Source organism: Chenopodium quinoa, unplaced genomic scaffold (assembly GCF_001683475.1).
Source record: "Chenopodium quinoa cultivar QQ74 unplaced genomic scaffold, ASM168347v1, whole genome shotgun sequence".
Taxonomy (NCBI): domain Eukaryota; kingdom Viridiplantae; phylum Streptophyta; class Magnoliopsida; order Caryophyllales; family Amaranthaceae; genus Chenopodium; species Chenopodium quinoa.
The window spans coordinates 160527-185930 of NW_018743283.1; the positions used below are offsets into that span (position 1 = coordinate 160527).

At 33.8% G+C, this 25404-nt stretch overlaps 2 protein-coding genes and 1 pseudogene across 4 annotated transcripts; all 3 read right to left on the bottom strand.

Moving 5' to 3' along the window:
- Positions 1-4380: 4380 nt before the first annotated feature.
- LOC110735430 (calcium-dependent protein kinase 26-like) lies at positions 4381-9807 on the bottom strand. The gene is made up of 8 exons (XM_021915623.1): positions 8188-9807; positions 7269-7412; positions 6982-7134; positions 6028-6143; positions 5767-5934; positions 4866-5090; positions 4618-4713; positions 4381-4467 (listed from the first exon to the last, which is right to left on the bottom strand). Exons 1-8 carry the CDS (start codon positions 9131-9133, stop codon positions 4381-4383), a joined length of 1935 nt encoding a protein of 644 aa, XP_021771315.1. The 5' UTR covers positions 9134-9807.
- Positions 9808-10809: 1002 nt separating this feature from the next.
- On the bottom strand, positions 10810-15417 carry LOC110735369 (annotated as a pseudogene).
- Positions 15418-18326: 2909 nt separating this feature from the next.
- Positions 18327-24893, bottom strand: LOC110735370 (co-chaperone protein HscB homolog). Of its 3 annotated transcripts, XM_021915544.1 has the most exons (7): positions 24461-24892; positions 23399-23512; positions 22829-22925; positions 22647-22736; positions 20692-20757; positions 19282-19350; positions 18329-18883 (listed from the first exon to the last, which is right to left on the bottom strand). In XM_021915544.1, exons 1-7 carry the CDS (start codon positions 24799-24801, stop codon positions 18746-18748), a joined length of 915 nt encoding a protein of 304 aa, XP_021771236.1. In that variant the 5' UTR covers positions 24802-24892; the 3' UTR covers positions 18329-18745. The 3 variants fall into 3 exon arrangements, with proteins under 3 accessions (XP_021771237.1, XP_021771236.1, XP_021771238.1); XM_021915545.1 differs by lacking the exon at positions 19282-19350 and having other exon boundaries at positions 18327-18883; positions 24461-24893; XM_021915546.1 differs by lacking the exon at positions 23399-23512 and having other exon boundaries at positions 18333-18883; positions 24461-24889.
- Between the last annotated feature and the right edge of the window lie 511 nt (positions 24894-25404).

Here is a 25404-nt window from a genome sequence, read left to right on the forward strand (position 1 = left end):
AAAGTCAAAAAAGCCAAAATTAATGTTTTATTTTATTTTATTTTTTTAGGAAAATTTGCAAATTGTAGCCATTTAAAGTTTCTATTTTGCAAATTGCAGCCATTTAAATTTTTTTTGCAAATTGCAGCCCAAAAGTTCGTATAAATTGTAAATTGCAGCCCAATTCAACTTCTACATAGATTTACATGTCGAAAAATCTTCGATTAAGGTTTTAGGGGCCATTTTAACCCTTAAGAGTCCGAATAGAGCTCGAAATTAGCAAAAAAAAAAAAAAAAACATAAATGTCTCGTTTTGCGTTACAAAAATATATCGATTTGAGGGAACATGTAAAAATGAGACACTTACATTATTTTTTGCTAATTCCGAGCTCAATTCGAACCTCTAAAAACTAAAATGACCCCTAAAACCTTAAACGAAGATTTTTTGACATGTTAACCGTTGAAAAAGTTGAATTGGACTGCAATTTACAATTTATACGAACTTTTGGGTTGCAATTTGAAAAAAAAATTTAAATGACTTCAATTTGTAAAATACGAATTTTAAATGATTGCAATTTGCAAATTTTTTCTTTTTCTTCTTTTTAAAAAAATGTCTCATGACAAATAGTGGGGTGAGCATTTCCAACATTTTTTTGTCAATTATGACCTCAAAGTGAAGCCAAAGGACCAAAATGCCCCCCAAAATCACTAAAAATCATGTGTTTGACATGAAAAATCAAAGAATTAAAAATATTCCATTAGGTTTTTGACATGTCGTAAAAATAATTTTTAATTTTTATTTGGTGGTAAAATAAGAGTTTTAGTGATAAAAAACCCTTTTTTTTTTGTGGTAATAGTAAAAAAGCCAAAAATTAGTGTTTTTTATTTTTATTTTTTTAATGTAGTTTTTTTTTTTTTTAAAAAAAAAGGTCTCATGACAAATAGTGGGATGAGCATGGTGGTGAAGTGGTGAAAACTAGAAACGTGATAGGTTTCACGTCCCGCCAATCATGTTGACGGTCGACGGCCTACCAACCCATATATCCATCCATCCATCTCTCTCGATAACTCAAAATCTCAACATGAAGTATTATTTCTTATTTTCAAGAATTATTAAATTTATAAATTAAGTTTCATAATTGATATTAGCTGTCACAACGTGAGGACTATAATGCATTTATGCCAGTCATATTCCAGGTCATCTTAATCAACGGCTCTTCTTTCATCTCTTTTACAATCTCTGCCGTTTGTTTCTGCTCAATCATATTCCACGTTGTACTGTTGTATGCACCTCATTGTTTTTGGTTTTTAGTAAATTTATTTATTTATTAGTTGGTGCTTAGCTCTACCGTTGAGGAAGTTATGGTTGCATTTAGCAAACGTTACTCTCTCCGTTTTATATATGAATTATAATAACTATTTAAAACAAGATGAACGTAAAGAGACGAAGAGAGTGTATATCTCAGTACTATATTACATTCCAAAGTGTTTGGAGAAATTGGCTTAGAAAATTTAGGGGTATCGGAGTATTTTCATCTACTTAAATGAAGACAATATTTGTAATTTGAGATGAAAAACTTTGTGCAAGTATTTAATAGAATGCCAGTTAATATAGCAAACCTGACATATAAGCGTAATCGGATGGATCTCACAACACTCTCGCTCATAGGAGGTCGTTCAAAATGTGAAAATGAGAATTTAAGGATTAAGAGTGTGTCAAGGAATAAAAATATAAAAGGGTAAGAATTTCTCATATCCGATATGAGGCGGAAAATTCCAATTTTTCCGTAGTCATTTTCATTCACCCAAATGCCACAGGCATAGGGTTCACTCAATTTAGTTTGACTGTTTAAGGATACGAGTAAATTAGTGGGACTACAAAGAGCTAAAATTCAGCTCATCCAGCATAAAAAGACAGAAGTAAGATGCCTTAATATTACAGAACAGTCGTTATACCCGCAAATTAATTGAGACATACATGGGTATCAAATCATCAAAAGATTGCATTAGATCAACCTCATTAAGACTAGATACCCCTTCTAGGACACAGTCTTACCATTCATTATTTATTAAGAGAATGCACATAATTAATCATTATCGAATTTTCATTTCAACTATAATATATACCTCAAGTTTCCTTATTTCTAATTGTAAACCCATGTCAAATTTAATCGTACAATAATAATAATGATTGCTGAAACAAAATCATGCAAACGACGAGACTATTTGTGGAGGATAGGTGTTACAGTCAGTAGATATTGTCTATATCAGACTCTTAACAACACGGTTTTTGAACCTTACATTGATCAGCAAGAGCATAATTGTAAAATTAATTCAGAATAATGGTTCATCTGAAGCATAACAATTTGTAGATAGCTCATATGAGTACAATGATGCAGAGTTGATTAAACTTCTGTTTCAGCTCGTAACTGATAGGAAGAACTATTACGACTGTATTACCATGAGAAACATAATACTACAAAAAATTTAATTTGATCTGATATGTTTCTAGTAAGTTATCAGACAGAAATAAAGCTTGCTTAGGTCAGAAAAATTCAGCACAGCCAGTGGTTGTTGACAGAAATACAAATATTTATCATGTATGTATGCTGAATTGCCGCCAAGAGAGTAGTTCTAGCCTTATAGGGGCATATGATATATACATACAACCAGCGTGTGTAACACCAGATGTAAAACTGTAACATTTAGACCTTTATATGGATCAAAAGCTCCTCCATAGCTTAACAAACACGATGAACTGTGACAGATTGCCTTTTTCTATCTCTAGATGCGCCATAGGCTATACAATTCTCATCATTTAAATTACTTCGATCTCATACCCTAAGCAAAAGTAATAATTTATGGTTGAGAATGTACTTTCATCCCAGGCCAATGTTTGGATCATTAGTGTGTTACAGAATCAAGCAGCAGTAAATGTCAAGGGAGCCTTTCTGAACTAAGCACAAGGTTGCCTAAGGATGTTCTTACATATATTTGTAATAATTTAACCAGCATGCGCTAATAAATACAGTGCAACACAGAAAAACCTAACAACAATATAGTCTGTATAAAATTTTAAAGAAAATACTCACTATAATTCCAGAGCATGTTATTTCACCTGAAAGGCTGAAAGGACTTGCTCCTTATGTACATGCTTAAACTCTACGATAAGTATTATATCTCTTAACAATAAGAACTTGTCACAAAAGCTTAAAAATGATCTGTTCTCATACTGCTCAATTTATCAAGTATCGAGCTATCTTATACATTTAAAATCTATATTTATACACAAATCCAACAGCAGACATGATTGAAGGGAATTTCTGATTATAAAGAACTTCTACCATGTTTAGGCCTATGGCTCTGAAACATCAGAAAATTTATCTGAGGGGCTGTTAGTATCACACTATTACACGTTTAGTGTACCTGCTGCTGCTCTATCACGTAATTAACAACACTTCACATCAGTAAATGATGCACTAGCAACTGACCAACTGCAATCACTGTTAACATATATATGATTTGACCGACTGCATTCTCTGTAACATATGATCTTGTGTTTCAAGATACCAAAGGGCAGTCATATCATCTGAAAGATTTTGTCTGATGCATTTGCTTCTTGAAGCAGTGGAGACCAACCATTGGCTTTACTTTTCAGCCCATCAATAAAAAAATCTCTTGGCTAAATCCCCTACAATCAAACTGCTCTAATTCTTGCAATAAGAATGAGGACCATGAAACTAAAAAGGAGAAAGATAAACCAAGGTTCACACGTATTCCCTCTTGAATCACTTCCTCAATCTTTTGTGGCGTGTCCCCATTACATCCAACCCATCTACATCTCACTGTGAAGAGAACATGCTTACAATAAGTTTTTAATTAAATTATTATTTGTAAATTAAATTGTCAAATAAAGGGAAGCATCAAAGACTATTCTCAACCACAATCTTGCTTTCATTTCCACTTATAAGTTGTACACAACAAAATCAATATGGGCTTAATAAAAGAAATAAATATTTACCAGGTAAGCTAATAATAGACATAAATGAATACTCTACCAGATACAACATAGACGAACAATATGCAGCTATCTTCAGTACAATGATGTCTTCATTCAAACTATCACTAACATCAGTACTAGATAGAAGGAATAGATAACTTCTCTGTGCCCCATTTACATTCAAGAGGCGTTACTTAAACAATTAAACCTTCTAAACATGATTTCATCAGAAAAAGAATTTTCTTATAGTACTTTTAAACCACAAATGAGACAATCCTTTTGCTGTGATGAGCAGAAATGGCAGCAGAGTAAGAAAAATAAATTTCATATAAATCAGCCCAGATATTGGCAGCAATCAGTTTCAGTATTCACATATTTGATTAAAACTACTCATATCCATGTTAGACACATGAGCACAAGAACATGATCATGTTACCATCATCAGGATATCCAGCACGTACACCTTCTAGGAACGATAACAAGCTGCACTTGCATCACAAGGATTCTAAACAAAAAGATATGCAAGCATTAGGGAAATGAGTGGCCATCTAACAGCAAACCTGTTACAGCCAAATAAGTTGAATGCAAGAAGTAACCGCCATAAAGAGCTGCATTGTAAACAAGATAAATTAACAAACCTGTATTGTAGAACTTGAATGTTTGTGTCTTCTACCAATATCAACATTTCCTCTTTGCATCATCGCAACAAACTCATTATAATCTATACGACCATCCTGCAAATTTTAATAATAATGATAACATCTAGTAAGACTACCAAGATACACAGACGAAACAAGAAATTTAAAGAAACAATTTGTTCTACTTGGTCAATGAATTAACTTGAAAGTGGTCCATCAATTAATTAAAGAAGAACAGTAGAACATACTTTATCTTGGTCTGCTTCATTGATGATTTCTTCAACATGAACAACGTCCATGCCAAAATCCTGACATGCTTGTTGTAGTTCATCTTTTGTAATGTATCCACTTCCATCTTTGTCAAAGTAGGCAAAAGCTGCACATAGATGGTCTTCTTTGTCAACTCTGTGGAGATGCAACATAGCCGCGATAAATTCTCCATAGTCAATAGTCCCACTGTTATCAACATCTGCCTGCAGTTTCAAGATACATATGATTAGCCATCTTAAGGTATAGCCAATTTCAAAATATAGTCACAAAGTCGTCATAATTCTGAAGAGAAGTGATGAATGAGCAATACCTGCAGTTTTTATTGCAATAAGTATAATCTATGGAATGCGTTAATCAGTATAATAGCTCAATGTATCATAATTGTTGATTCTAATCCATTGTACCAAGGGAGTCTAAAATAAAAAACTAGATGCTTCTTACCCTGGCTCATTGCTTCGTTTGAGGTAAAGACTAAGAAGGTAATGATTTCATAACGGATACATATATTTATTGACCTAATACCATGTGCTCATGCTGACTGAAATTTATAAACTTGATAAACATACTTTGATGTTACAAAAGGCCATCAAATCAATATTGCTGTCAATTCATAATTCAGACCAAGATTTTTAAAAGCAAAAATAATACAGCAAAGAAGGAAAAGGCAAGCTAATGAATCGTCTTAGGTTGGTCAATGTTTAATCATCCACACATTTGTTCACGATATAACTAGAATCATATTATCATGTTTAATCCTCTGTAGTCTTATAGGCTTTCTATCAATGTAATTTTGGAGGAATCTTATTATTACTATTATTTTTTTTAAAACCTCAAGCAGAAGGCAGATTTATTAAACTGTAATTTAGCCTCCAAACTTACAGATTGCATTAGATAATGAATCTCAGACTCTTCGAGGTTAGCTCCAAATCTTTTCAGCCCATTCTTAAGCTCTTCAAAAGTAATCTGCCCGCTGTTATCAGTGTCTATCATCTTAAACATCTCCTTGAGTCCTGCTATCTCTTCTTCTGAAAGCCTCTCAGCTATAACCTGTATATGAGAATATAACACTTTTGATAAATGGTGATTGTAAAATTTCAAAATTTATGTCATACAACCTATTAAAGGTGCCAAGATACATACTCTAAGGGCCATTTTCTTAAGTTTATTCATGGCACAGAACTGTGTCAATCGCGAAATGACTGAGTGATCAAGAGGTTTGTCAGGAGCCAATCCATCAGCCATAATCCAGGGGTGGCCTGAAAGAGAATCAGGATCAAAAGTAAGCATCACGATAATTAGCAATCATCAGGAGGTTTAAGTATTACAGCTGAAAAAATTAAACTTATACGAAGTATATGATTCAGGAGTTCAAAATTCTAAAATAACTTGATGAAGGTGCATCAAAATATGCTAATTAATTTTTATTAACCATGAGCTTGGTAATGCTTTTACTTGATGATTTTCAAATTGGATACCAGCCATCTGGATTACTGATACCTCATACAGCTTTCAAGGAAGAACAAACATGATTATAAAAGTCGGATCAGACCTCCAAAACATGAAAAAAATTACTAGGTAATGGTCAAAAAAATAACAGCTCAGATAGAAATAACAAGTAACCAAGTCCTGCACACCCTTCATTAACTAAACACATACATTTCACATCAACAACAAAGTATAGCACAATACGGACACTAACTGTTTCACGCAATTCGTGTATTGCTTTCATGTAACATCACTAATGTAAAGCTATATGTACTAACAATAATTACCACTACTGGCGTGAGTATAAAAAAAAAAACATAGTAGATTGCACATGAAGACAAGGGACTGTACAAGAGTAGCAACGATAAAAACATAAGCAATATTGAAGATAAGAGACTGCTGTATGGGATACCAAGATATTACATGAACAATGTTAGTTGCTTCTGTTTATTAAAACTGTCTTAGTTAGATATTTATGATCTAATATAAGCGCAAATGTCAGTGAGGGTGTACTGGTACAGTCAACATTTGTATATATATAAAACCATGTATCTTCCTAAAGAAGAGTGTATTAGAACTCTAAAATCTAATTTCCTGTGTAGCACTTACATAAAACTTCATGTGCAGTTAATCTTTTCTTAGGGTCCCTTACAAGCATTCTGCGAACCAAGTCTTTTGCACCATCCGAGATATTAGGCCATGGATCAGAAATAAAATCAAGATCACCATGCAGGACTTCTTCAAATATTTCCTCCTCAGTTTCTACATCAACAAAAGATTAAAGGTCATATAATATTGCTTCTGGTAGGAAAACCAAACTAACATACCATGATACCAATTAATCAAGGTAGAAAAAAAAGAATAAAATGATTGAATTATAGCTTATGACTTCTTACCTGCCCAGAAAGGAGGCACTCCACTTAGGAGAATGTAAAGGATCACTCCAGCACTCCAAACATCAGCCTCAGGACCATAACGTTTGCGCAATACCTCAGGTGCTACATAATATGGACTCCCTACCACATCGTTGAAGACATCCCCTAAAAAAATAACAATAAAAAAATCAGCATAGGACACAAAGAGGCAAGTTATGGTCCTCTGTAACAACAAAAGGCATCTAACAAAGAAATGGGAATTGGGGATATAACCAGCTCTAGTTATTTTATTATCGGTCCTAGGTAATCTTAACTTGCCTATACAAGAGGCTGTTCCATATCGAACCACAATAGATAGAGCTATAGCTATAGCTATAGATAATTGTCTAAAGTACTGAATAAACTAAATTATTCTTAATAAACAGGAACATAATTCCAGGATAAGGGGTCGTTACAACTTTGAAATAACTTCTTAAGGCCACGACCACATTATCAAGCTGAGAAAACTGACAGCACTTCTATGGAATGAATTCGAAAGAATACAAAAGCCACACCATTTGCTGTGTGAAGCATATTTCTCTTGTGGAAAATAAACATGAACTTAGTATTTGGAATGTTTATATTTTTTCTTCCAATGAATTCACAAGTTGTTTCCTACAGATGGTCATTATAAAGCCTTCTAGAGAGCTGGGGTGCAGCAATTCAAGACATATTTAAAACTGTTTCATCGTTATGCTGCTCTTTCTAGTAAAGCATGTCCAGACATTGATGCTGCTATATATACATTTTACTTTCGTGGAATAGTCATGATTTTATCTTTCCACAAAAGTTGACCTTTGACAAACAGAAATCAAGACTACCATGTTCAAGACTCACAATCATGTTTGAAAGAAAGATCATACAAAACATTATTTGCTTGAGAGATTTGAGAGATATATACCTGGCTTGAAAAATATTGACAATCCGAAGTCTATAGTTTTGAGAGGTGATTCCTCCTTCTCATCCACGAAAAGAAAATTCTCAGGCTTAAGATCACGATGCATGACTCCTAATGAGTGGCAGGCTTCAACAACACTAACTATGATCCTAGCAAGATTAGCTGCCTTCCTTTCTGTGTAATGCCCCCTCTTGACAATTCTATCGAAAAGTTCACCTCCAGAACAAAGCTCCATGACAACATGAATAGCCACGCCGTCTTCATAGGCATCATTAATAGTGATCACATTAGGATGCCCCTTCAAGTGATGCATAATCTGGATTTCTCTTCTCACATCATCCACGTCTTCCTTGTTAATCAGCTTTCTTTTCGCGATTGATTTGCAAGCATATTCTTTCCCAGTGGCTTTCTCCACACAAAGGAAGGTAGTACCAAACTGCCCATGTCCAAGTTTTTTCCCTAAAGAGTAAAATTCCTTCAGATTTCCAGTCTTTCTTCTTAAAACCGAGTGCACTTGCAGCCCTGCACTAGCCACCCTTTTCACATTTACTGGCCGCTTCTTGGTCTTTTCCTGGTCTCCTCCATTAACATTTCTCTTTCGACTCTCTTGCCTTACTATTTTACTCTCTTGTCTTCCCATCCTGCTCTCCTGCCTCCCCATCCTGCTGCTCTCCTGCCTTCCTAACCGGCTTTCTTGCCTCCCTACATGGCTCTCTTGCTTATTTACTCGACTCTCCTGCCTCCCTACTCGACTCTCTTGTCTATTCAACCGGCTCTCTTGTCTGCCTAATTTACTGTCAATCTTCACTACCTCAGGTGGCTTAAATTGCACATCTATTGACCTATCTTTTCCTTTGATATCGCCGTTTGCACCATCTCCAATTGTCTGATTTGGTGGCTTGCACCAAAACCCAACCTGAATAAGCTTTGAAATGCAGTTGTTCCCCATCTCATACTAAACACAACCCCTTCTCCCACCTCGCCGCTCAATAACCAATGCCTATTTGTCTTATGATCACCCAATTGGGTTCAGGGTTTTTCATATCAAGATGATGTCAAGAACCAAAATCAATGGTGACATTGCATTTCCCTAAAACGATATCGATGATCCAGAAATATAAACCCTATAAAACAAACCAAATTTGATAAAGTTGCAGAAAAATATCAACCCCAAATGCAAAGCACAATTTTGAAGGCAAATCAGGGTGAATGATAAAAATTGGAAAAATTAATACAAATTCTTAACAACCCAAGTTGAGAAAATGATCAAATTTTCATAAACAAACAACAATTCAAATCCTGGATCTCCCAAAAACCAAGAATTTATCTAATGTGATTGACAAGATTTTCTTTAAGAAGCGGAATTAATTTTGGAGGGAAAATGAAATAGGTGAAAAAAATAAAAATAAATCAATGTGTTATGAAAAAATATCGAAAATGAACGAGAATTTAATCGTTTTGGGGGAAATGTAAAACAGGGTTTTGAAAATTTGATGTAATTTCCAGTTTTTTGGGGAAAAGAGAGAAAATTGGAGAAAGAAAAAGAAAAGGTAATATTACAGTTTTTTCTGTTAGAAAGCTTTCAAATTCCAACGACGTGGCTTCAGTTAACATTCTGGAAAATCCAACGGCCAGGAGATGTGAGTTTCAGAGATCAACGGTGATTTTTGCAGTTGTATAGTAAAATTTTATTTATTGGGTTCATTTTTTACTCAAAATACAGCCATGTTGCCGGCCTTAATGCCAGCTGAAGTTGAGATCTTCTAGGGAATTCATATACTATGTAAATACCGAGGTTAATTTTGAACAAGTGGAGTGTAATTCTTAATTTATTTTAGTGTCGCGAGATAAAGAACAATGATTTGAGCTTAAACGAAGTTTGGTCAAAAAATGATTATCAATCTCCCAAACTTTAATCAACTAAGTTAGAAACATGAGACACCTAACTTTACTTATATTGCTTTGTGTATCACAATTTTTACAAAATGATGCATTAATGGACATAATTAACATTTATACTACTCAGTATAAAGTATGAACCATAACATGATAGGTTTATCTTTAGAGGACGTTTGGTTAGTGTATTTTTTAGATTGAAAACGGATTCGATTAAACCAATATCGTTACCGTGTGTTTAGTTTGAAGGCATGGTAATAATTCCCATTACCTAAGGGTAATGATTACCCTTGATTTATTACCACTAAAAAAATTGGGGTGACAAATATCCTTACCCTCCTCTTAACAAATACCCTTTCTATGGTTAAACCAAACAAATGAAAAGGCAATATCTAAATGATTCCTTTCTCCCCCACTTAATTGATCGCTTTCCACTCCGTTTCCACTTTTCGAACCAAATGCCCCCTCAATGTAATACAAGTACTTATATATATATCATATACTTAGTACTGAGATCAGCACGATTATTCAGCTTTACTGGTCTGTTTTATCAATTATTTATTGCTATCCAGAAGCATTTTGCAAATTTACTGCTTGAAAAAGTCAGGAAACATGGCCTCACGTCGATAAGCCATAAAAAAATAAAGTGAAAAAAAAAAAAAAGACTTAGAATGCTTCCAAGTACAGAAAATAAGTTGACCATGCCCATGTCTACAAATCTTTTAGTTCTTTTAAAATCAACTTAATTAGTTAATTAGCACAAAAAAAGATGAAAGAACAAGATCATAAGCTTTGCCTACCAAACGAGGGACAAGCTTGCTAAAGACCAGCCCTCCACATCTCTGGCACAATCTTTAGGTCAACAATCATTCTTGCAAACTGAAAACAAAAAACCTAACAATGCATAAACTGTACAATAACCGAGCTGATATTCATGCGTTCATGATATTTATTGTTTTGCTACGAAGTATAGCATACATGTCCTTTAGTTTCTAACGTCAGAACAGAAGGTGTGGAAAAAAAAAACTCCTTAGAATCAGACATCCCTAGCCAGTCCAGTGAGATCAACATTCCCAGAGTCTGAGCTGTTTGGAATTGTCTTTTGTTCCTTCAGAATATGGCCATCGATGGGTATTTCCTGCCTCCTTGGTGATGATGAAGACCCCCAAATATAGATGGATCATCCATTAAGCGGGAGAACTCATTTCTCATCTCCTCAGCAGCTTCAAAGAAACGGCTGATACCCCCAAAGAAACTGCGTTCCATAGCCTCAATATCACTGCGGAGTCCAGGGAATTCAAAGGGTCGCATCATATCATTGGATGGGAAAAATGACTCTTTCTTCATCTCATCAGTCACATCTTCTTCTGTGTACTCTTTGTTTGATTCCACAATCTCAGTAGGCCTGTATTTTACAGTTTCAAGTAAAATAGGCAAAATATGAGCCACAATACAAGGGACAGTTACACAAATACAACATTGACCCTATGCCTTAGGGTCTTAAATTATCATCCACTAGCCGACAAAAAGTCAAATCTGTTGTTCTTGATAAAATTATAAGAGTGGTGCATAAGACATCAAACGGCTGAAAATTCAGGCAATTTAAATAAAATGGTTGCTCAAATTTAGAAATCAACTTCCCCATTAGAGTAAATTAAAAAATGACCAACTTCAGCCTTGTTGGAGTAAATTAAAAGGTCATTGTCAATCATAAAAAATGATAGAATTCTCTGGGGATCTAGAAAGCCAAAAAAAAAAAAAAAAAAAAAAAAAAAAAAAACAAGGTAATATAAAAATTAGAAAGCCCCCATTATGGCAGAGTATTGAAGCAAGATATACACAACCCTGTCCTAGTAATCTACAGTAACATAGAGGCAGCTTCCATTAGATTTTAGATAGGTATCTTCTGGCTACTCCAGATATACCAAATTATTGGACATAACAAAGAAACACTTCAGTCAGTCAATTACATGTTCAAAAGCTAAAAAAACTGATCACCCAGACGGATAAAAAAGTTTTTGATACCAGCACAAAAAAAAATAAGCAATGGTTTATCCTGTGGCTTAAATATCAAATCTGCATACCAATAAGTTCCAATCTCTAAGCCAAACAGATAGGATTCATCAGTGTAACTACTCATTAATGCATCAGTAGTAACAGGAGGACTCAATAGGCCAAACACTCTATAAAGATGATGCTTGATGACATTGGACACAAGCAAGACTAGGGAGGTTAATAGTCATAAACTACCAAGCTCGAATTGATCAAAGCACAAGGCAAAGCTCTCCAATTGAGCTCAGGTTCAGCTTGAGATTTTAAGGAGCTAAGCCCCAACCAAGCTTGGCTCAGCTTGATAGTTTGTGAGCAGGAGTTTTAGTAATGATAAAAAATTCATAAAACATATTTTATGGCTAATAAATATACTAATGACTCTTTATAACTGGGGCTTGACCGCTTAAAGACAAATATATAAGAGTTTATGTTTACCAAGAAAGATATAATGTGGTAAAAGTTTAAAATAAAATCATCTTAAATAGGATAAAAAGAAGGGTTAATTATGGTGATTAGCTTCGTTGGTTCATCAACCTGAATAGGCTATTGCAAGCATGTCATGCAACCAAGAAATATGGACAAGCAAGCACTCTAAGAGACTAAATTCAGATCCATCAAATCTGTTAAACACCTCTTGGAGCTTAAAAATGCTGGTCAAATCTATGGGCAATATTCATGCTCATTAAGAGTCCTGACACAACGACAGAATTCATCACCAAAGGAAACCCCTTAAGCTTTAGTTAAATTCAATTCAAAACTACCGAGTGTAAATGCAAGTGATAAATAAGACCTTCTAGACTCTCAAGTTATGAAGCAGGGCCTAATTGGACAAGTTCTAGTGAAATATTTTTTTAAAAGTAGTTGATGAGGATAATTTTGTGCCACGGGTTCCAATTCCCAAGCCAAGGAAACTCTAATTTGCATTTGATAAAGCACTAGCTTGAATTGCAATAGCAAGATTTTACTCAGATTATGTCTCGCATCGGTAGAGAATCAAATGATGGAATCCTTGGGGACATTTAAGAGAAAAAATTAATTTTGGTGTCAATGTTCAAAGTGAATCTGGGCCTTGGCATCTTTATCTTGGGTTGGGTCTTTGAGCTTCAGATCCAGCTGGCAATAAGCTCAGGCCGAACTTATAGATTGGGTGTCAAGCTTGAGCCAAGCTCAACATATCAAGATTGGTGAGCTTTGAGCTCAAGCAGGAGCCTTACCCAGAGTACATTCAAGCTGAGACAAGCTTACTTAAAAGCAATCTTAACTTGGCTCGTTAACACTCCAAATCCAGAAATCATTTAACAGCTCTCAAACACAAAATAATACAGAGTACAGAGCACAAACAGGGAAAAGTGTTTGCATTCTCGTTAAAATAACATCAACACAGACCATGACCATTCGAAACACCCATTCCCTTCACATAAGAAAACCTGTTTCACTCTTCCAAGCAACGCAGACTAAAGCCTTACTAGGAGCATGCATGGAAATCATACGGTTGGAAAGGCAAGGAAAAAAAGCTCAATTTTGTCTAGCAACAAACGAAAATATTTAGTTGAAGAGTGGGTTCTTTCCCAGAAGGCCAGCGCCTAAAACACGTGGAAATTTATGCAATTAAGTTGCTATGAAACACATAAATCACTTAGAAATTTGGCATAGTTATATGTGCACACAAGGGTAAAGGAGTTGAAGGCCACGGAAATATACGTAAAATGTAATCAAGGTGATAAAGTTCACATTTTTCTCTCTTAAATTATCATCTTTAAGACTTTAACACGCGTATAAATTCCCTTATTAACACCACAAGTTCCTAACCTTGGCTATTAGAACATCTTCTCCCAAAATCTCTTATCTCTCATGGCATAGCTCAAAGTGATCAGCTTTTTGAGCAAGTGTTGCAGTTCATTTTTCATAGATAAAAACTAATTCTTAAAAAAGTAAAAGACCCCTGAACACCACCACAAATATGGAAAAGGTTCTGTATACATCCTATTGAAACTGCCTTGGATTATAGCTTAAAAATCCCAAATGCAACAATTTTCCAAAATATAAATGAAACTGAGTAGTTCTTTGGAATTAAAACACTCTCAAAGGTTGCATATTCACACATGCCCAATATAATTTCTTTGAGCATCCACACTTCCACAAAATAGAAAATTCATTCAAGTACAGTTAATTTTACTTCCAGCCCATCAACCCAAAAACAATACAGAAGGTTTTCTCGCTCTTTATTCCATTTCTTTTCTCTGTGAAAGAAAAATGAAGTCCATGGATTTTATCAAATGCAGCCAGCGAGTTCACTGTTCTTAAAAAAAGCTTTAATAAAACAGTTCATCTAGCATAAATGAAAGTAACAGATTGATAAATTGGTTCTAAATACCGAACTACCAACAAAAACTTCCATCTTATGATTGCATATAGTAATTGGTCTAATAATGAGATTTCAATATCTATCGCTAAGTAATCAAATACATGAATCCATCACTATATCTCACAGTACAGACCCAGATTATTACTTCTCTAAAAGCGGTCTGAGTCACGAGCTTAATCACATATCAGCACAAATGATCTTCCCAACATAATTTTCAATCAGGCTCAGCTTGTTTGACTAGAAAACCTTTACCTAAGTCCATGTAACACATCTTACTAATTCGCAACTCCTAAATCATGTAAAGGTATGCAAATCACATATAATCAAATTCAAAATAGCCATTAACATCAGCAATTTCTTCAATTGCATATAATAGTTGTTAAATTTTCGGCAATATTTTTCACCAAATCAATTCAGATGATTCAAACAACAAGTGATTTGTACTCATATCAATGCAATCACAACAGCAAAAAGAACAAAAAAAAAAAAACCGACCGAAATCAAATTGCGAGAAATTCAGGAATCCAAAGCAAACAAAAAAAATAAAGAAAATTTATCAAAAATCAGAGAATGGAGGAAGAGAGAGACTGACTTTCCGACGCAATCCTTGAGAATTTTCTCGGTTTTCTCGCATTTTCTGACGAATTTACCAGGCTCAACTTCCTCAGTGTTGCATTTGGATTGCACAATTTTCCTAGTCGAGCAACGATCGGATGAATCGGAGCTAGGGTTAACTTTAGGGTTTTTGAATTCTGCTATATTGAATGAATTCGAGTGATTAGGTTCGTCGTCGTCGTCTCTCCAAACCCACCCCATTTTTCCTGTAGAGAGTTCTGTTTTTGTTTCTTGGCGCACAATCTAGAACACTCAAACCCAGATTTTTTTTTTTTTTTTTTTTTTTTGAAGGAAACCATTCTTTCTCTGATAATGGTATTTATACTTGGTTCTCTCAGAGGCGGTCTGTGTACAAGGGTGCTATGGTCATTTCACTCATTTGATTAAATATCGAGGATTCTCTGCTTTGACTTAACTGTATTAACACTTTTCCCTATAACCATGTTTAATGATTTATACATAGGCTATATTTGGTATCAGTTTTTAGCTGATTGATATAACTGGTTTTACTAGCTGATTATAATAGATGACTAGATTAATTCCATGCGTTGCATAGTTTAAATAAGATTTATTTGTTTAAAATTGTTGTCAATATTCTTTATTCGAAAAAGTGTAATCATAATCTTATTTATTAATTTTGAAAGAAATATTGTAATTGTTTAGTTTTAGAACTTAGGAAAAAAAATAGAGAAAAAAAATGATAATGTTAAAAATAGTTTTGGCATGAAAAAATTTCATAAGAATTTGACAAGTGTCCTTAATGATGTCAACATGCTTTTGTTTTAGTAATAATTAATAGATTAATAGATAGATTAATAGATTTGGCTACCTAGTTGTAAATAACTAATTGTGTAAAAGTGTTTGGTAAATAGTTGTTTACTAGGTTAATTCCTGTGTCATGCATGGTAATATTAATATCCATTATTAAAGTATCATTTTTAATTAGTTTATTATAAACAAAAAAAATATCTAAAAACATTATTGACAAAATTTTATCAAAATAAAAGATTTTGAAAAATTTGTTAGATATAAAATGATGTATATAATGATAAATGTGTTATAAAACAAAAAATTTGTGAAATAATATTTAAATATTGAAATGTATGAGAAGCAAATTTTATTTATTAATTGTGTAGGACAAATTTGTATTATTAGTCAATAGGAAGATTTGTAGAATAAATTATTTTGGAGAATTTTTATTTTCTATAAGAAGCCTTAGCTTGGAAGAAAGAAAAAGGTTGAGAGCGAGGAAGAAAATATTAATAATAACAATTTTTTTTTGAAGGAATATTAATAATAACCATTTACTATAATTAAATTTTACAAAATAGTGGTTTGTTACTTGAATAGTTTTGAATATATTTTAAATTTTACAAAATAGTGGTTTGTTACTTAAATAGTTTTGCATATATTTAATTTGGAGCTATTTTCATATTAACATATTAATATTTTAGTATTTTATTAGATTTGAATATAAAAATTTAAATGTAGTAGAGTTATAAAAAAAAATTATGGAGTCTAATCAATGACTATATAGACAAATATTTTTAGTTAAAAAAAAATATGAATATTTTTTTTAGAATGTATTGCAAATTATGTTATGAATATTTTTTATAGCTATAAATATTTGTCCTAAAGATATGTCAATTTTTTCCCGTAAAAAAAAATGTCAATTTTTTTATTTTAAGTAATTATATTGTATGAGATAAGGAATTATTTTTGTATAAGATTTTATTTTTTTAATAGAATTTTATATAGGAAAAAAAAAACCAATAAGAACACACCAGGAGATGACACGTGTCATTGTTGGTGTGTCTTTTAGTATATATTCGTAGTTATTGATGATTGGTAACCATTTCAGTGTATTTAATATCAAATAGCTAATTGTTTAATAAGCTAATTTCAAAAAAACTCTTTTAATAAGCTATTTACAAAACACCAAAAATTAGCTTTTTAATCCCATTAAGAAAAGAAAAAAATTATAGCTTTTTAAAATGGTCAAATCTTTAATAGTGTTCAATAAGCTAAAACTTTTTCAAAAAGCTCTTTATGAAACAAGACCGTAATGAAAAATATAATCGAGTATATCTTGTTAGATTCGTCATGATATATATTTTCAAATTATCAACTTTTTATAATTTTTGCTTATCACTAAATAAAGATATCTAAAAAGAAGTGACAACTAAAAAGAAAGGTAAGAAGTAGTATGGAGTGCATGTATTTTATATTATATGCAACTTTTACTAAAAAACGATGCTACACATAATATACAACAAATAATTTCTTTCTTTTTTAACTTGGCATGTCTTTAGATCTGATCAACTATGGCCAGACTTGCCTGACCCGATTGGAAAATATAGACGATAAGGTAATTTGTAGTTAAGATGTACTTTGAGGTTTTTTCAATGGTATAATAATATCAATTCTCTTGTGGATGTCAAATAGTTTAGTTAGTTACAATGGAGATGAATAGATGATACCAAGAAATTGAATTTTATTTACTACGTATATCATTGCATTAGCGGCTCTCCCTAATATTAAGGTATGAACTGTTTTTGGTGCTACACTTCGAGGCGCACACTGAACCACCAGCTTAAGAATTACTTGTCTTTTTTACCTATCAAATTGGTATAGGAAGCATGCAAGTGTACAACAATACAAGTATATTTTTACTGTGTTGATTTATCCCTCCCCCCCCCCCTTTTTTTTAAATGTAAAACCGCAAAACATGTCAGTTTTGGTAATTAGTTGGTAATTGATTGTATTAGCTGGTTTGAATAGCTAGTTATGATTAGGTAATTGTGTAAAAGTGTAGAGTCAATAGTTGTTAATTGTTAGCTGTTTTAGTGTATTTAAGAGACAAATAAGCTAATTTTAAAAAGCTCTTATAATGAGTTTTTTCTAAAATGTTTTTTTAGCCCAAAAAGCTCTTATAATGAGCTTTTTAAAGAGCTTTTTCTAAAAAGTTTTTTTTAGTCCAAAAAGCTCTTCTTAATAAGCTATTTATTAAACACCCAAGTTAGCTTTTTTAATTGGTCAAACATCTTATTGGGCAAAATAAGCTAAAAACTCTTTACCAAACAAGGCTTTGTTCTCTCTGCGTCTCTAAAACACATCTTTCATTAACTGCAATCTCTGCTTTGTGGCTTGGACGAGAATTGTAGCACTAACATTGACTATGCCTGCTTTATTTTTATTTTATTGGTGAAGACTATGCCTGCTTTATTAGTTGTAGGCTTGTAGCTGAATTAGCAAGAATATGTTTTTGAATCGAAGGAAATATATTGCATCAAAGTTCAAAGAGAATCGACTTTAAACGATAAATGGAGAAGATCTCTTACTTCCTACAAAAAAATTATTCAGAGAGAAAACAGAAGTTGTATAAATCAGACGTCTTCAGCCTCCTTTGCTAAACCAGACTTCTTTGTCCTCTTTCGCTATGACCTGTTCATTATTACATCAAAAGTCTTAACCCTTCAGCTTAAACCTCTATGTTATGAATATGCTAAACAATACTTCCACTTTTCAAAACAGGCCACTTTCTTCAATTCTGTGACTTCTGAGTGAAATTGCTCAGAATATTCAGAAGAATCAACTTGCAGTTTACAAGTTCTCAGATACATATGAACAATATCAGAGACGTTTCACAATTTCCTCATTGGCACGTATATAATATGTCATTCTACGGATGGCATTTAATGCCTCATTGGTATCCTGGCTTTCGAATGCTCCTGCAAATGTATTGGACCATTGTTTTAATCTCTCATGTACCTGAGCCATTATAGTAAAAAATTATTAGATATTGTATGAATATATATATCTACATATACACCATAAAGCTGGACAGCTGGTAATAGCAAAGACATTTGGCTTGGCCGCATTGCCTTCCTTCCATATGTTAACACTAAACACTCGTATTAATACCAATCACCATGTGGAAAACATAAAAATATTATACTACCTCCATTAATGGTTATTTGCAACTTTGAAATTTTTTATATCTCACAAATAATACCCTAAAGTTGCAGATAGTCATTAACGGAGGTAGTAATTTTTTTGCTTCCAGAATCTCTCTTTTCAGGATTGCAAATGAGCCAGGCACACAGTAGTTTAAACAAGCAACAGTTCATATGTAATTCAATATCAGACTTCTATAGAAAATCTCAAACCTCTGCCTGAATCTGTTTTAATGCCTGAGAATCAGGAGCATCTTCAACAGATTCTCTGATCTCCATAATCTGAAATGATCAAGATGTTTATCTTATTAGTCAAGCACACAAATGAAGAAAAAGCATAGATAGCAAACAAAATGAAATGTAAACATAACTAGCAAACCAGAAAGTACTTCGATACTAGTCCTAAACTCATAATATCTAGAAAATGGTATGCTTATTTCTCAGGTTCTTGTTAATAATGGCTAATTTCGGTTGACTAAAAGTCCTTCAACGCCTTTGATCTTTACAGCAACCAAGGACTGGATTCCATCAATTACTCAACTCTGTCCTTAAATAAAGTACAAAAAAGGTTATGGGTATGATTGATTAAAAGCGAATAAAAAAAAGTAGAAAACGGGTTTTAATTAATAAAGGTGAATATAAAAAACAAAATTGAGGAGTTTAGTTGAATAAAATGGAAAAAAAAAAAAAAAAAAAAAAAAAAAAAAAAAAATTGGGGTTTGGTTGATTAAGAGTGAATAAGATATGGGATTTTTATATAGAGAAGATTTTTGGAATAAGACTGTTCTATGGGGATGGAACTAGGGAAGGAGTGTTTATCTTCTAAAACTCAAGAGATGGACTAGCCAGCAGGGTGGGTTTAGTTTCTTTCTATAGATAAGAAGTCAGCTATGTGCATGAAACACCTTCCTAATTCCTACTACAGCTTTGACTCTATAGCAGGAAAGACCTGCTAGGAGTTTCATCCATGAATCCATGATGAAGACAGAAAAGTGATCAAGGACGACCAATCCACAATCAAAAAGACACTAGAAAAGCCTAATACAACGGAACACCATAGAATTCAAGTAAAAATTGATTAAAAATAATTAGCCAAGCTCAAATTTCCAACAATTTTAATAGCTGACATTATCAACAGATCTGTTTTCTCTGTATAAACATCTGCAGAAAATATAGCATGATCTCAAATAAAAGACATTATGCTTTCTTTCCTATCTTCTTTGATATAAAAATAAAAAATAAATTAATTCCAAACTTAACAACCATAGTCAAGCTTCTAAATTAAATTCATGGGGAATGCATTCCTGCAAAAACTACATAGGTTCTCAAGTGGTTCTTTTTGAACTAATGGTCACAGCTTACATTGATTTCGACATTCAACGGGACACCAGAACTAAATTTCGAAAGAGACGATCATTATTCATTAAAGAGGAGAAGGTTAGAGCTTCAGCATCAAATTCAATTCTATTATTCCATAAGAGTTCATGCATTGATAGCACAGTCCAGTAGACAAAATAATTATACTGGATGCCGAAATGGATTTTGGAATTTAAGAATACTAATCGAAATTAACAAGTCAAATAGCTAATGTAATTATCTAAATGGATTGTGTAATTATCTTACCTCAGCTAGCAACTCGGGATCTGAAACAGTCTGCTCTTCATCAACGTGTACACCATGTAACTTCATCTGCCATGGTAGAAATCACACATCAATTGTCTTATATGGAGGCCTGATAAATGAAGAAAAGGTATAACAGGAGGCCAAATAACATTCTGAAGTAACGTGTCTATTGACTGGTTTCTAACTAAATTCTTCACGGGGAGAGAGAGAATGGGGGGGGGGGGGGGTAGAAAGCACAGTTGAAGTGTCGTTTGGTTCTAAGCCTTCCTATTCTCACTTTAAAACCTCCTGGCTACCTTCGCTTTTTAAAGCCCAAGCATGTCTATTTCTTGGTAATCCATTTGAAAAGAAAAAAAAAAAAAAAAAAAAACGAATTCAATAAATTATAGACCTATCAGATTTATTTTTTGAAGGTTGTTCTGCTTCATAAAACAATGCTTCTTTTAGGATAGTCTCAGTCAGATCCATCTTCTAATTTCTCTTTCCCTTTACTTTTCTTGATTATCCTTACTCTCTACTTTGTTTGCTCTTCCTCTATTTCCATCTTTTCCACCTACTTAACTCACATTCCCAGTCTTTTGTAGTCAACAGAACCCATAAGATCAACTAGAATCTCTAATCCTCCTGCAGGTAAGATTAGTATGCCACAATGCTACTGGTGACACTTTTTCTTACCCTTGTTCCATACCTTCTTAACACCAAATAAGTATTTTATCAGCAGGGCGCTGATCCTACCTTACAAATTTGGCCAATGAATTCAGATGTTTGTGATAGTTTAAAGACTTGTAAGCATATAACACATGGGAGATGGTGGATTTACTTCCATGCCATCCAGGGTAAAAACCCATGAGCAGCAAATGTGTCTATAACTCTACATATAAAAAGGTGAAAGGAAGAATTATAATTAGAGGAGATGCACAAAAAGGAAGAAGTTGACTACAATGAAACCTTTTTCTAGGAGTCAAATTCACTAACATCAGGAGTCATAATTCTATAGGTGCCTACAGCTGCCAAAAAGAGATTGCTAAATATAAGCATGATGTACATAAACATTTCAGCATGGAGATTTAGATGAAGAAACTAATGAGTGTCCTGAGTAATGCTTTGGGTTACAATATGTAACTTATAATCTAGTTAGGAAAATTTGACATCATGAGGATAACATGAAAAGTAATAGCATGATATTTGAAAAACGTTAAAGGTATCAATAGTTAACTTACGGTGTGTTTGGATTGAAGGAAATGGAGGGAAAGGAAGGGAAGAGAAATGGAGAGATGGGGTATCTTTCATTTGGATAACAAATGAGGAAGGGAGGGAATTGGAGGGGAGAGAAATGGAGGGATTAAATTGCAGAAAATTGATCCCTTCAACAATGGAGAGATTTGGAAAGAAAACTCACCATTTTTCCCTCCCCTCCCTTTCCCTTCCCTCCTCTTCTCCTCCTCCCCTTCTTTTCCTCCCCCTTTCTTTATCCAAACACATTGTTAGTTCCATCTAATAAACCAAAGCATATAGAATTGGATTTCCATTATGTCCGAGGACAACTGTAGCATAGACTCATCAATATTTATCATGTAGTCATGTACCTACACTACAACTGCATATTTGACAGATATTTCACTAAGGTTCTTCCTAGACAGCACCATCACTAAATACTAAGCAATTTGAAGGTGTCTCCACTCAATTCTCCAACTGAGGGAGGGGGGCATAGAGCACATAAAAGTATAAACTTTACAAATGTTTGTGTAAGGCTGCATACTATTAACTTCCCTTATCTGTCCTAGATTAGAGTCTCACCAGCAGAGTTATGATCAAATTGGTATAACTAAGCACCACACACAAGATTCACACATAGCATAAATGCATGAGGTTCATACAGCATACTTTATCACAGACACTAAAATAGAAAGCCTGCTATTTTTCAAACAAAAGTGTAGAAATTCTGTAGTACTCACAAGGTATATTGCCCTGGACAAGGAATTTTTGAGCGTCCTGAATGCATCAATTATTCGAGAAGATTGCTCAGCAGCATACTCCTTTTCACTCTAATCACATATGACGGTAATTAGACAGCCTAAAAGTTTGGATGTGTTTCTAAACCTTCTAAATTCAAATACATACGAAGTATAAAACAAACCTCAGACTTTGAATGAACTAAATCAGGATGCAGTTTTTTCTGCCAGTCTTTATACAAGCCCTCCAAACTACTCTCCTCAATATCATATTTTCGCTCCCTGTATCATGTTAAACAAGCACAACTTAAAGGGCTATTGTCATTCTCATTAATTAACGCTAATTACTTTAAGTTTGAACCCCAAGGGGATGAACTCATAAAATCACATCATATACCATTGAAACACCTAAAATATTTAAGTAGGACAACAACAAAGTACACTTGAGCACAATATATATATATATATATATATATATATATATATATATATTGCAACGGACTCGTGGTTCACACACACACAAATGATAGGACAAAAGGTTGTTTGTATTAGTGCTTAAGCTAAAAGCTTGCAAACGTCAATGGCTTTAGGCCATTACTCTCCAAGTTCACTATTACAATCTGGATAGTTTTCTCCTACAAAACTCCTACTATTTATATTACTACTACTGTCTACAAATTTGGCAAAACAAAGCCTTAATTGCTAGTGGTACTTTTCTTGTCTTCTTTCCTTTTTTGCATAATAACAACAATCACCTAAAGCTGGCTGTCTCCCCTGCTCCCAACGGTTCTCTGCTTCCATTTTCTGCCTCCTCTTGTGTTGGCCCTTGCTTGGTGTTGTGACTGTTCTGCCCTTGCTGCCTTTTGCGCCTGTGATAGGTAAGCGTCACGGGTGGTGGGTATGGGTTCATTGCATGTATATATATATATATATATATATATAGGCTAAAACACGATCTCACAAGGACAAGTTATGGAACTATGATGTGATAATAAGTTAACAACTTCAACTATGAAAAAAAGTTATTCAATCCCTACAACTCGAGACACACGTCTATCCCTCTATCCTAAAGATTAATTATATACTCCATCACTCTATGTCTAAGGGTCTGTTCTCATTGACTGAACTGAGCTGAGTTGAACTGAACTTATTAGAGCTAAACTAACTGAATTGAATATTGTGTAAGAGAAGGAAATTGGGAGCTGAAATGAGCTGAACTTATTAGAGCTGAAGTGAACTTATTAGAGCTGAGCTCACTGAGCTGATTGAAAATAATCATATGAGAACAGGCCCTATGATTGTCCTAGTTTCCTTTTTGGCCCCATCCCTTTGGGTTTGCCCCATACTATACATCGTCCACAACTTCACTCTCTCATACTCTACTTTTGGTCATACCTCCCACCAATTTTTTCACTCATCAACTCCACTCAACCACTACTTTAAAAAGTAGCAAAACTCCAATACGGCAATCTTAGAGGGACGGAGGGAATACGTATGAGTTATAACAACTTTGTTGTACACATGATTAGGCATGTTATTATGCTAATAAAAAGTTATCAGCTACAACTAACAAAGACAATAGCTCATAATAATTACATCATCATTTTACGTAACAAAATCAAAGCAATTCAAAACTCACGGCACTAACATTGAATTAACATCACTTAAAATTTGCATAAATTAGAAGTTCTAGTAAACCATCATAGCAATTATGAGCTAAATTAATATTATAACAGCAATATCAATTAAACATTCAAAAAATTTATATGGCTTTTAACAATTATACCTCCATGAAATGAAAAAAAGAGAAAACTTACAATCCGAAAATCCGAAAATAATCAACAGAGCGATCAACAGGTTGAATACAACGGCAAGAATCACAAACAAGAAAGAGTTGCGAAGTTGTTGGAGACGAATTACAGTTCCAGCATCGTCGGATTTCAGAGCTTGATGATGATTCGGAGCAAAAAAGCTTGAATGATTGCTTGGAAAAATCATGGAGAAAATTTGCAGGAAAATTGAAATGGCGAGGAGAAAATGAAGAGGAGAGAGATAGAGTTTGGGAATGGAAGGTGGTAGAGGAGAGAGAAGAAGTGGGTCGAAGGTGTCGGTGGAAGAGATGCGATAATCGCCGCCATGAATGTCTGATTGTATTCATCGGAGTATTGTGTAGTTCCGGCAACCGAAGCTGAAGATAGTACGTGTTAGATTCGCGTTATTACGAAATACGAATGACTTGTTTGGTAGTCGGTTGTGAAGAGAGGTGTCAATTCAGAGGATCGAATCGGGTCTGATTAGAGTCGAGTCAATTTTTAAATTTGTATCTTATAATATCCATGGGAAATATTACGAGTATCATCGGATACTAATAGACCGGAAGTAATATTCCAATAAGACTTTTTTTTTCATGTTCCACTCGATTCACACTTTGGGCTTATTTAAATTCGGAATCAGTTTTGGATGGTTAGGTTTCAATCCCCTCTCAATATGATCTAATTTTAATTTTGGGAAACTCTTTTTGTTAACCTTTTAGTTAGCAGTCTTAGCACATTAATGCGATCATAATGCATACTCGCATGTAGAGGTGGCAATTCGGATCAGCAGGTCAGGTTCGGGTCAGAATTCGGGTCGATTTCGGGTTATTCTTAGAAACTATCAGAAATAGTGTAAAACTTAATATAATCACGAAATATGAAATTTGGATAAAATCGGGTCGAATTTAAGTTGTTCGAGTTTGGGTCGTATTATCGGGTCGGATCAA

Excerpts from the sequence above, each read along its gene's own strand:
- LOC110735430 (XM_021915623.1), bottom strand. The coding sequence starts at position 9,133 with ATGGGGAACAACTGCATTTCAAAGCTTATTCAGGTTGGGTTTTGGTGC. Across the intron at positions 7,135-7,268 it reads AGTGCCTCCTTTCTGGGCAG|AAACTGAGGAGGAAATATTT; the intron begins GTAAGAAGTCAT and ends TTGTTGATGTAG. Across the intron at positions 4,468-4,617 it reads ATTCAAGTTCTACAATACAG|TGCAGCTTGTTATCGTTCCT; the intron begins GTTTGTTAATTT and ends TTGTGATGCAAG.
- LOC110735370 (XM_021915544.1), bottom strand. The coding sequence starts at position 24,801 with ATGAATACAATCAGACATTCATGGCGGCGATTATCGCATCTCTTCCAC. Across the intron at positions 23,513-24,460 it reads TATTTTCGGATTTTCGGATT|GCGCAAAAGGCAGCAAGGGC; the intron begins GTAAGTTTTCTC and ends TACCTATCACAG. Across the intron at positions 22,737-22,828 it reads TAGTTCATTCAAAGTCTGAG|AGTGAAAAGGAGTATGCTGC; the intron begins GTTTGTTTTATA and ends ATATGTGATTAG.